This window comes from Colobus angolensis, unplaced genomic scaffold (assembly GCF_000951035.1).
Source record: "Colobus angolensis palliatus isolate OR3802 unplaced genomic scaffold, Cang.pa_1.0 Scaffold412, whole genome shotgun sequence".
Lineage (NCBI taxonomy): Eukaryota > Metazoa > Chordata > Mammalia > Primates > Cercopithecidae > Colobus > Colobus angolensis.
This window is the reverse complement of record NW_012117511.1, coordinates 283,731-296,899: the sequence shown is the minus strand read 5'-3', so window position 1 is coordinate 296,899 and position 13,169 is coordinate 283,731. Positions and strand designations below refer to the sequence as shown.

Below are 13,169 nucleotides of genomic sequence, written 5' to 3'. Positions count from 1 at the left end.
TATTGGCTTTTTATTTTTTTAAGTAGCTTCAACTGTATTTAGTAGTCTGGGATTACAACTGGTCATTTGCCTAATTAAATTGCCTTATTTTTAGTGATGGAGAAAAATAATACCTCTTATCTATCATAGCCGTATAACAATTCTCCAGTGTATGGACTGGCTGCATGAGAATCCATGGAGGTTTGGTTTAGAATACAAATTTCAGGCCGGGCGTGGTGGCTCACGCCTGTAATCCCAGCACTTTGGGAGGCTGAGACGGGCAGATCACGAGGTCAGGAGATCGAGACCATCCTGGCTAACACGGTCCCCGTCTCTACTAAAAATACAAAAATTATCCGGGCGCGGTGGCGGGCACCTGTAGTCCCAGCTACATGGGAGGCTGAGGTAGGAGAATGGCGTGAACCTGGGAGGCGGAGCTTGCAGTGAGCCGAGATCGCGCCACTGCACTCCAGCCTGGGCAACAGAGTAAGACTCCGCCTCAAAAAGAAAAAAACAAATTTCAGGGTTCAACTGTGGTGATTTTAATTAAAACCTAAGAAATCACCATTTCCTGATATAAGCATCAATGATCATATGAATGGTTTTCTTTCCAACCAGCAGATGGCAGTAGTTGTAGCTCTGATCTTTGTACGGAACTTCTGTAAAAACAACACATGGGAAATTTTAATCCTAAACATTTTATCCTCTCCAGCCCCACTCCGGCATGATCTTTAGGCTGCCTTCTGTTATTCCCATGAGTGGTATACTCAGGTATTGCAGAACCATTTTTATCTTAGACCATGTAAAATGAAATTAGAGGAAATAATCTGATTTAAAAACAAAACAAAACAAAACATAATCCTGGCTGGGCGCAGTGGCTTCATGCCTGTAATCCCAGCACTTTGGGAAGCCGAGGTGGGCGGATCACCTGAGGTCGGGAGTTCGAGACCAACCTGACCAACATGGAGAAACCTCATCTGTACTAAAAATACAAAACAATTAGCTGGGTGTGCTGGCACATGCCTATAATCCTAGCTACTGAGGAGGCTTGGGCAGGAGAATCGCTTGAACACAGGAGGCAGAGGTTGCAGTGAGCCGAGATCGTACCATTGCACTCTAGCCTGGGCAACAAGAGTGAAACTCCATCTCAAAAAAAAATTTAATTTAAAAAAACCCATAATCCAAAATTTGGCTGTTGATGTCTAGAGGAGTTATTTTATTTTCTGAGATAATACGTCTTTCTGAAGAGAAATTAATTTACAGATAGTAACCCATTTTAGACCTAATTCTAATTAGCTGCTACTGGCTTTGGGCAAGTTACTTAACTATTTTAAGGAAACCCTTTGGAGAATTATACTGAGGGTTAAAAGGGAGAATTTATATGATAACACCTTTTAAACTCTAAAATTCATACAATGTTAGTTTATTTTTCCCCCCAAGTTTCCCAAATCTTCAAAAACCTTAGTAGGTTTAAATCTCCCTAATTTCTTAGAGAATGGTAAAAGTAGCCCTGGGAGCCCTATTAAGGGAAAGATGTCAGTTTCTCCAGCAGTAGCCTCAGGAATCTACCATGTAAGCTTGGGAGTTAGACGCAAGTACCATGTGGCTATTTGACCTACAGTGGAGTTGCATCAAGCACATGTAACTTTCCACACACATACACACACACACAATAGTGAACTCAGGAACTCCCACCTGCCTCCACACTCAATGGGTATATAGTCTGGGGAGGGAGCATAAGCGGGAAATGTAATAATCTGCCTTTTGCTTAGGCAGGTCTCTCTTCCACATGCCTTCCATTGGGTGAGCCTCTGTCTTTGCTGAATGATTCTGTTTAAAAATATTGTGGCTCACACTTGTAATCCCAGCACTTTGGGAGGCCGAGGAGGGTGGATCACCTGAGGTCAGGAATTCGAGACCGGCCTGGCCAACATGGCAAAACCCCATCTCTACTAAAAATACAAAAACTGGCTGGGCATGGTAGCACACGCCTGTAGTCCCAGCTACTCGGGAGGCTGAGGCAGGAAAATCGCTTGAACTTGGGAGGCGGAGGTTGCAGTGAGCTGAGATAATGCCACTGCACTCCAGCCTGGTCAGGCGACACAGCGAGACTCTGTCTCAAAAAATAAAAACAAAGATTGTGTATGTTTATCATTGTGGAACATGCACCTGTTCCACAAATGCAAACCACTAGTTGGCTTGTATTCAACTAAAATAAATAAATATTCTGTATTGTATTTCGGGAGCAATTTAAGTAATTTTTTCAACGTGATTTTTAGTCTTATATATTGACTTTAGAACTTAAAGTCCTCCCACTCCAATAATACTCAACCTCACTGTATATACAGTTCATTGTGATGCCCTTTCACATTTAGTCTGTTGTACTCACATATTCCATTTAGTCTGCTGAAGAATTACAAACAGTAAAATCCTAATGATGTTTTATAAAGTCTGTCACTTTGATACAAAGATACTCAATTCACCTGACATTTATTGAGCATGTATAATGTGCAGCTCTGAAAAACTGGCATGGAATAAAAGGCAGTAGCTAGGTGCGTTGGCTCACGCCTGTAATCCCAACACTTTGAGAGGCTGAGGTGGGAGGATTGCTTGAGTTCAGGAGTTCAAGACCAACCTGGGCAATATGGTGAGACCCCATCTCTACAAAAATTTTTAAAACTTAGCTGGGTGTGGTGGCACACACCTGTAGTCCCAGCTACTCAGGAGACTGAGGTGGGAGAATCACTTGAGCCCAGAGTCTGAGGCTGCAATGAGCTATGATCACACCGCTGTACTCTGGCCTGGGTGACAGAGTGAGACTCTTGTCTCAAAATAATAAAAGTAATAAATAAAGTAGATGACAGGATTCAGGTCCTAGTTCTAACTCAGTGTTTGGCCATTACATGATTTGGTGGGGCAAGTCCCTATTCTCTAGGCCTTGACTTTTTAGATATCACAATTTCTATGGTCCTTGATATAATGACAAGGTATTTGCTCTGCATTTATAATTTAAAAGGCATTCAAAATTATATGATTACATCTTAGAGTAAAAAAGCCCAAAACAAAATGTGTTTTACAACAGATCAGGAAGAGTTAATGAGGCTAATATTAAGGTCCTTATACCCATTCAAAAAGCTTTGTACTTAAGAATATGGAAAAATATATGCACTGCCAACAACAATTGTAGGTTCAGATCTAACTAAAGTAATATGTAAAACATTACATTTTCTTGCCTTTTCATATTTAGTACTTAATGACTTGGGGTCATGAGAAACCTCAAAGTTATTCTGTAACACAATGAACCCCTGGGGCAAATGAAGTCTGTACGGTTTAAGTCCTACCCCATGATGGCCCTAAACTGAGCTTTCTTACTGTAAGTCTAGTTTTTATACCTTAAGTGGGCTTGGAAACCAGATAACTGCATTTGTAAAATTTCATGTTAAAAATGAATACACAGAAAAGGAACAAACTGTTGTACACACATCTTGGATTGATCTCAAGGGAATAACACTAAGTAAAGAAATCCAGTCTCAAAATATTATTGTATAATTCCATTTATGTAACATTGAGATGATAAAAATCATAGAGAATTATTAGTGATTGTCACAGGTTAGTGTGGGAGGTGGCTATGGCTATCAAAGGACAACATGACAGCATGAGAATCCTTGTAATGGAACTGTTCTGTGTCTCGACTGTGTTGGTGATCACACACATATAAGCATGATAAAATTGTCTACAAGTGAATATAAAAACGAGTACATGTAAAACTAGTGAAGTCTGAATAAGGTTGGGTGAATTATGTCTGTCAATTTCTTGAAATTGATATTGTACTATATGCAAGATGTTACCATTGGGAGAAACTGGGTAAAGAGTATATGGAAACTGTATTCATGTCACTCTACAATTAAGATTAAATGTTTTTTAAAAATGAGTGCACAGAATCAGAGGGGGCACTCTTAAAGTGCTGTCAACACATGGCTTTTGTAATACATTTTGGGTGCTCAAAGAATTTGTAGTTTGCTTGATGGTTCTAAAAAGAGAAATCTCAAAAGAGCTCGATCCTATATAAATGAGGTACTATTGGTGTTCCATCTTCTGAGATGAACCTGTTAATTAGGGCAGTTGCCGTCAGATCTCTTTTTATTCACAATATTTTGCTTAAGCTTTAAAATATTTTGTTATTAATAATTGGCCATAAAACCTTTTTGGGGGAAGAGGGATGGGTAGGGGTGGGCGTGCTATGGAACTTCAAATGGACAAAACCGAAAGTACTGTGGCTGATTGCAGCTGTAACAATTAGGTCTTTGGAGATACGTAAAATCCTTTAAACAGTGACTATCTTCCTTTATGCATAAAAATGTTTTCTAATCTACTGGGTGCTCAGGAAGGATCACGGAAAGAGGGCATTATTAAATAAAAAGAAATTATACCAATGGGGCTTTGGATTTTCAAATAACTCCAGCCCTACCTGCAGAGAGGCAGATTCAAACTACAAGCGATGTTAAGAACTGAAATGGATTTTAATTTAGTGACCATTAATAAAATAACTGAATTAGTTTCCCAATAGTATTAGTTACTTTCCCAGTTTATTAGGGGGTGAGCAAGAAAAAGGATTCCTGGGTTTCCACTTTCCAGTCCAGAGCTGTTTTTCACGGGAATACAGCCCCGCAAAAGTTTCCCTCTCTCCAAGCACTTCCTCCCCTTGACTGTTCCTGGAAGAAGGAACGATTTCCAGTCAGAGTTTAAATGAGCATAGTGCTTAACTCAGCGCTTGGCTTTCAGGGAAAACTAGAAAATACGTGGTTTCCTTGCTCTGCGGCCTAATCCAACCCAGGACGAGAGAAGAGTAAGAAAATAGGATATACTTGCAGCGCGCAAGCGCTGCACAAAGAAGGCATGTCCTCTCTGAGTCGCCGTAGGTGCTAGGTGGCTGTGACTTTGGTCGTTACCCCACCCCCTTCCACGTCAGCCAAGGACTCTGGAGCCGCAGCCGCTGCTGCGGGTTGGAGCCGGAGTAGACGGATCCACGGCTGCCCCAAACCACTACCCCTCAGAGCCTGGTAGTGGTCCACAAGCCCCCAGTCCCGGAGGAGTGGTGGGTCGGGCAGAGTCGGAAGAATTGGCTCTCTAGCTGGAAGATGCGGAAAGGGATTGACTAGGCCGCTTGCGTCTGGGCCTGGCAGAGGGGACGGGGTGGGGGGTAGGGGCGGGGGGCTAGGAAGCCCCGGGTCGGACGCTCCATCCCGCCCTCTGTATTGGTCAGGGGTCTTTCCCTCCCAAGACCCGGAGGCTTACCCTTTCCGGCCCAGGCCTGCTTTGCTGGGGGAAGGGGAGGAGGAAGCGGGTGGGGCGAGGTGGGGGTGCAGCGCGCTGATTAAGGGACCCGCGGACGTGTAGTCGGAACCCACCAAGGACCGCGATAAAGCGCTTTGGGGTTTTGGCGGAGTATTCAGGCACAAGGTCTCCTAACTTGAGCATGCAGATTGTGTGTTGTGTTAAAAACTGTATGTTCCATAACATTGTGGGGTTTGGCTGGGGGACTGTCACTGTTCTGTGGACCTTCCTTCGGCTGTACAGCATTCTCAAACACTGGACCGGCATGCGAAGGAGGGAGTGATAGATAATATACCTTACGCGGGAGCTGACGATGTGGTTTTTACTAGAATTTATTTTTATGGGAACACGATATAGATTGACCTGTCCTTTCTAATACTTTAAAATGTCACTATAGATACTGGTTTGTGGTTTTTCTTTTTTTTTTTTTCTGGGGGGGGCGGTTTGTAATCATGTACCTGTGTTTATTTTTCTAGATTTTCTGGCATCTTTAAATCTTGTATCAAGGATTAATTATAATATAACCAGAAACCATGACGGCAGCTGAGAACGTGTGCTACACGTTAATTAACGTGCCAATGGATTCAGAACCACCATCTGAAATTAGCTTAAAAAATGATCTAGGTAAACTTTGATATTATTTTGAGAATGAAATGAAAAAAGAAAAGACGAAAATAAAAAACTCATATTTCATATTCCTTTATAATTAGAAATGCTTAATTTTTGTCTAAAGTTTTTCTAGGATCTCTTCAATAGACCTTTTATTAAAAATGCAAACTTCTTTAAATATTGGTTGTTTGAAATAGAACATCTCAGTAAACCTAAAGAAATTGTAATAGTTTAGATATTCCTCAAAATGTCATAATTTTTGTGGAGTTCAATATATTATACTTAATGTAGCTGATATGCTCTAGGCAACAGATTGAGGATGTGTATTGGAATATCTTAATTCTATTGTGCACTTAACTTCATGTTACTTAGCTTGTAAAACCAAAAGAACTTTGTTCTTTGGGTTACCCACCCAGACAATTAGATCAACACTGGAATAGACATGTATTTTCCATAAAAGTTTAACTTTTCATTTTTTAAGCATTTTTGCAAACAAGAAAACAACTATATTTGTGAATTTTATTTTTTTAATGTTTAATTTTTGTGGGTATACAGTAGATGTATATATTTATGGGGTACATGAAATGCTTTGATACAGGCATGCAATGCATAATAATCACATCATGGAAAAATGGAGTATCCATCCCTTCAAGCATTTATCTTTTGTGTGACAAACCAGTTACACTTTTAGTTATTTTTAAATGTACAATTAAATTATTATTGACTGTAGTTACCCCGTGTGCTATCAAATATTGGGTCTAACTCATTTTTTCTTTTTTTTGTACTCACTAGCCATCTCCACTTTCCTCCCACTACCCTTCCCACCTCTGATAACCATCCTTTTACTCTATCTCCATGAGTTTGTTTGATTTTTAGCTTCCACAAATACGTGAGAACATGTGAAGTTTGTCTTTCTGTGCCTGACTTATTTCACGTAACGTAATGACCTCCAGTACCATCCATGTTGTTGCAAATGGCAGGATCTCATTCTTTTTTATGGCTGAATAGTACTCCATTGTGTATATGTACCACATTTTCTTTATCGATTTATCTGTTGGTGGACACAGGTTGCTTTCAAGTTTTGACTGTTGTAAACAGTGCTGCAACAAACATAGGAGTGCAGATCTCTCTTTGATGTACTCATTTCCTTTCTTTTAGATATATACCCAGCAGTCAGATTGCTAAATCCTATGGTAGCTCTATTTTTAGTTTTTTGAGGACCCTCCAAACTGTTCTCCATAGTGGTTGTACTAGTTTACATTCCTACCAACAGTGTACAAGGGTTCCCTTTTCTCCACATCTTCACCAGCATTTGTAATTGCTTGTCTTTTGGATAAAAGCCATTTTAACTGGGGTGAGATGATATCTCATTGTAGTTTTGATGTGCATTTCTCTTATGATCAGTGACGTTGAGCACCTTTTCATATGCCTATTTGCCATTTGTATGTGTTTCTGAAATGTCTGTTCAAATCTTTTGCCCATTTTTAAATCAGATTATGAGATTTTTTCCTATAGAGTTTTTTGAGCTCCTTACATATTCTGGTTGTTAATCCTTTATTAGATGGGTAGTCTGCACATATTTTCTCCCATTCTGTGAGTTGTCTCATCACGTATGTCAGTTGTTTCCTTTGCTGTGCGAAAGCTTTTCAACTTGACATGATCCCGTTTGTCCGTTTTTGCTTTGGTTGCCTGTGCCTGTGGGGTATTACTGAAGACATTTTTGGCCAGACCGGTTACCTGGAGATTTTTCCCAATGTTTTCTCGTAGTAGTTTCATAGTTTAAAGTCACCTGGAGATTTTTCCCAATGTTTTCTCGTAGTAGTTTCATAGTTTAAAGTCTTAGATTTAAGCCTTTAATCCATTTTGATTTTATTTGTGTATAAGTTAAGAGATAGGGGACAAGTTTCATTCTTCTGCATATAGTTTTCCAAGCACCACTATTGAAGGGACTGTCTTTTCCCCAATGTATGTTCATGGCACCTTTGTCAAAATGAGTTCACTGTAGGTGTATGGATTTGTTTCTGGGTTCTCTATTATTTCCCATCGGTCTGTGTGTGTTTTTATGCCAGTACCATGCTGTTTTGGTTACTATAGCTATGTAGGATAACTTGATGTCAAATAATGTGATTCCTTCAGTTTTGTGCTTTTTGCCCAGGATAGCTTTAGCTGTTCTGGCTCTTTTGTGGTTCCATATAAATTTTAGGATTGTTTTTTCTAGTTCTATGAAGAATGTCATTGGTATTTTGATAGGAATTTTATTGAATCTAGATTGTTTTGGGTGGTTATGGACATTTTAGCAATATTGATTCTTCTAATCCATGATCATGGAAGATCTTTCCATTTGTTGATGTCCTCTTCAACTTCTTTCATCAGTATTTGTAGTTTTCATTGTAGAACTCTTTCATTTCTTTGGTTAAATTAATTCCTAGGTATCTAATTTTATGTGTGGGTATTGTAAATGGGATTAGATTGTTTTTTAAATTTCTTTTTCAGATTGTTCACTATTGGCATATAGAAACGCTACTTATTTTTGTATGTTGGTTTTGTGTCCTCAAACTTTACTGAATTTATCATATTTCTGAATTTTAAAAATGTATACCTTGTCTCCGCTTTGTGAGTGATTCTGTCAAGAAAAAAAAATTTATAATTAATACACTTTCCAAAGTTATGATTCTTGTTTAATTGAACTGCTAAAAATAAATATAACTTAAACTGATAAATATTATTTAAACAGAGCAGAGTGAGAATTATGCTTCAAATATAGAAAGTGTCTTTTAGAAGATAGTTTGCAGTTTGAAAAGAAACTTAATGTTTTACTTGTCTAATCCCACTTCTTAATCAGCAGTAATGGAATACCTCCTGATTTTAGGTTACTTAATACTAGGTTTCTATAGAGGTCTATTTTTAGAGAAGGGAAAAGAAACCCACTTTTATGACATTTAAAATGATACCATTATATGCATAAGCCACATATATTTCCCTGTTTCCATATTCATGTGGGATACTTGAATGCAAAATAGTGAATACACTCATTAGTGTTTTTTTCCCCCTCATAATTTAAAATTTTTCATTATTAGATCCTCAGGATACTTAAGGTTATAGGTAGGAAGGTAAAGAACAAAATTTGCCCCTAGTTGGAACGATGCCCTAGCCTTAATTGAAGCTGCCTTAACTACCTTCCTCCAACCAATAAATAAATATGTACTCTGCAGTTTAATGTATATTTTTGCCATTAAGAAGAGTTGAGACTGGGCACGGTGGCTCATGCCTATTATCCCAGCACTTTGGGAAGCTGAGGCAGGTGGATCACTTGATGTCAGGATTTCGAGACTAGTGTGGCCAACATGGTGAAACCACATCTCTAGTAAAAATACAAAAAGTTTAAGTGGCTATTAAGTGAAGAGTTCTGTGGGCCAGATGAGCCACCTCATCTGACCCTCAGAGCTCTTCATTTAATAGCTGCTTAACTCTAATCATTATAAATTTATTTCTCATATTTAGGCCCAAATCTGGTTCCTGGTAACTACTACCCATTAGTTGTAGTTCTTTTCCTCATAATGGTCCTGGGATTATTGAAGACTTGTGATCACTCTTTCTTCTCCCCTTCCCAAGATAATTCATTTATTTTGATGATCTAAACAGTTGTAGTAGCAGTGTGCTACTACATACTTCTCTGCCTTTGAATTTTGCATCCAGAAGATTTTTAGTACTATAAATTCTTCAGTATGCAATGATAATGGTGTGAAATTATAGATAGTTTTGCACAAAATACTTTATATTGCAGAGTTTTTAGGCTAAATAACAGTAAACTAGCATTTTATCTTAAATGTGTCATCCTTAATTCTAAATGATGACTACTAATCTAGAACATTTGAATTACCTCCCAGTTTTCCAGATGATAAGAAAGATTCTAAAGTTTTACAGCCTGTAGAACTATGACGAGATTTTAGAAATAATGCACTATTTTAGTTTTCCGCCTTTTTGAGTATGTTTCTCTTTCTAACGTTAAAAAAGTTACATATTTATTCTCCCTTAATAGTAGTTTTAACTTTGCTAAAATGCACACAAATAGCTAAAAGCTGTTTAGAATTCAGAAGCAATTAATAGCATGTGTTTACATTTTGAAAAATAGCTATACGTGTTTTGAAACACATGTTTACTTGGTATGACTGTAGATTCATGGAGTCTGCATTAACTCAGTTGGCTGGGAACCAGAAATCTAATCCAGTGCCTTCATATTGTATGTAAAGAGTCTGATTTCCAGAGATAAATGACTTGAGCAAAGACAACTTGTTTGGTGGAGAACCAGGTGAAGAACGCTTGTCACTTGGGTTTATACTTTTATTACCATTGCTGATACTGAAGTAAGAAGATACATTTTATTTTGTTAATTGCTTTTAAATTTATGTGATGAATTTTCTTTTGAAATAATTGTGCTTTTTTTTTTTTAATTTGTGATTCAGAAAAAGGAGATGTAAAGTCAAAGACTGAAGCATTGAAGAAAGTAATCATTATGATTCTGAATGGTGAAAAGCTTCCTGGACTTCTGATGACCATCATTCGTTTTGTGCTACCTCTTCAGGATCACACTATCAAGAAATTACTTCTGGTATTTTGGGAAATTGTTCCTAAAACAACTCCAGATGGGAGACTTTTACACGAGATGATCCTTGTATGTGATGCATATAGAAAGGTAAACCACATCTTAATTTTGTCTGAATATTGCTTTGAATTTAGATGTAAAATTGGTAGAATGGACTTTGTTTTAATTGTTAAAATTGAGTCTTTGATAAGATGTAAATTGTAGAGATTTGGAATTAAAGTTGTAAAGAGTTATTGTAAAAAGTTTTATTGTCACTCTTTTCAGACATTTTCTATACATTTTATGTGTATATATTAATTAAAAAACAGTGACACATATAAGACATTGATGAGATAGGTAAAAATTGCTTCAGTCAACAAGAATATGATGGAAATTGGTAATCTATGTCTTTTTTCTCAAATGTATATTTTTTCCATTGGAAAGTTTTGCATTAAAATTTTCTTTTTGTAAAAAGCTGAAACTCAGCATTTCATATTTTAATTTTTATATCAGGATCTTCAGCATCCTAATGAATTTATTCGAGGATCTACTCTTCGTTTTCTTTGCAAATTGAAAGAAGCAGAATTGCTAGAACCTTTAATGCCAGCTATTCGTGCGTGTTTGGAGCATCGACACAGCTATGTTAGAAGAAATGCTGTTTTGGCCATCTATACCATCTATAGGTAAATAAAGATACTGCTTCAGCTTCATTTTGTGAAGACTGTTTAGTCTTTTAGACTAATGGTTCCAAAATGGTTGCTTGCAGACTGAATATAGCTTGGAGCTATGTTTTTTTTTTTTTTTTGAGACGGAGTCTTGCTCTGTCGCTGGGGCTGGAGTGCAGTGGCCGGATCTCAGCTCACTGCAAGCTCCGCCTCCCAGGTTTACGCCATTCTTCTGCCTCAGCCTCCTGTGTAGGTGGGACTACAGGCGCCCGCCACCTCGCCCAGCTAGTTTTTTGTATTTTTTAGTAGAGACGGGGTTTCACCGTATTAGCTAGGATGGTCTAAATCTCCTCACCTCGTGATCCGCCCGTCTCGGCCTCCCAAAGTACTGGGATTACAGGCTTGAGCCACCGCGCCCGGCCGGGGCTATATTTTGTATGGCCAGCACTGTATATTTTATTATGAACATTGAAAAGTCAAAAGATCTGGCAGCGCTGGTCCTAGCTTCCACATAACAACATTCTGCTGAACTTGGATAACAATAACCCCCTTTAAATAAGTTATATACTTTACATTTTATGACAGTGCCTATCATTCTCAACCATATTACTCCAAGCCACTTTATATGTTCACTTGCTTAGCTCTTAACTTTGGACCTTGGTTTAGAACTCTTTTTGTGGAATGTCAGTCTTTTCATTTTACCGTCAGAAGCTTTGAGGAAGGAACTTTTTAAATGAGAAGGGCTACAGTTATAACTGATTCTAATTCTTAGAAAGCTGAAGATTTTGAAATTTTGTTTTTTTTTTGTTTTGTTTTGAGATGGAGTATCACTCTTGTTGCCCAGGCTGGAGCACAGTGGTGCGATCTCAGCTCACAACAACCTCCGCCTCCTGGGTTCAAGTGATTCTTCTGCTTCAGCCTCCCAAGTAGCTGGGATTACAGGCACCCACCACCATGCTCAGCCAATTTTTGTATTTTTAGTAGAGACAGGGTTTCACCATGTTGGCCAGGCTGGTCTCGAACTCCTGACCTCAAATGATCCACCCGCCTTGGCCTCCCAAAGTGCTGGGATTGTAGGCATGGGCTACCACACCTGGCTGAGATTTTGAATTTTTAAACCAATTCAAGGAATCAGTTAGATAAAGCTAGAATGCTCAGTTTTTACAGCCACAGGTATCAATTCATTAAGCACTACAATGTAATGTTTATAAGCATCTTTGTACTTTAGTAGATTTGTTGGTTAAGATACAATTTCATAGTTATCTTACTATTAGATTTTATCCATTAAGGAAAGTGGTATTCTGGTTAATAATGTAGGTGACCCAGGTGTGGCGGCTGATGCCTGTAATCCCAGCACTTTGGGAGGCCAAGGCGGGCCGAACATCTGAGGTCGGGAGTTCGAGACCAGCCTGACTAACATGGAAAACCCCGTCTCTACTAAAAATACAAAATTAGCCCAGCTACTCGGGAGGCTGAGGCAGGAGAATTGCTCAAACCTGGGAGGCAGAGGTTGCGGTGAGCCAGGATCGCACCATTGCACTCTAGCCTGGGCAACAAGAGCGAAACTCCGTCTCAAAAATAATAATAATAATGTAGGTGAGTTCCTTTAATGTTACCATACAGACTACACAAATTTCAGAATTTAAACTATAGTGCATATAGAAAAATTAGGCCATTTATAAGACTGTTGCTGGAAATTTGAACAAATTTGTTCAAATTTGTGAGATATGATGATGAATAATTAGTTTTACAAGAGTCCTCGATTTTAGAGAAATCTACCAATATATTTACAGAAGAAAGGATGCATTGCCTATTGCCTGTGATTTGCTTCAAAATAATATGGCAAGAGGGAAATTTGGCAAGGATATAGATGAAACAAAACTAGCTATGAATTAATAATTGTTGAAGCAAGGTGATGCATTTTATTAAGCTAGTGTTCACTCTTCTGTGTACTAATATTTCTTTTTTTTTTTTTCTTTTTTTTGAGACGGAGTCTCGCT

General features: G+C 38.4%; 1 protein-coding gene across 1 annotated transcript in view; it reads left to right on the top strand.

The window, feature by feature from the left end:
- Positions 1–4,903: 4,903 nt before the first annotated feature.
- Positions 4,904–13,169, top strand: part of COPB1 (coatomer protein complex, subunit beta 1) — a 56,883-nt gene continuing 48,617 nt past the window's right edge. Inside the window, exons 1-4 of the mRNA XM_011956278.1 lie at positions 4,904–5,074; positions 5,790–5,937; positions 10,386–10,615; positions 11,018–11,187. Coding sequence (XP_011811668.1) covers positions 5,847–5,937; positions 10,386–10,615; positions 11,018–11,187 — 491 coding nt within the window. The 5' untranslated portion in view covers positions 4,904–5,074; positions 5,790–5,846. The remainder of the gene's footprint in view (positions 5,075–5,789; positions 5,938–10,385; positions 10,616–11,017; positions 11,188–13,169) is intronic.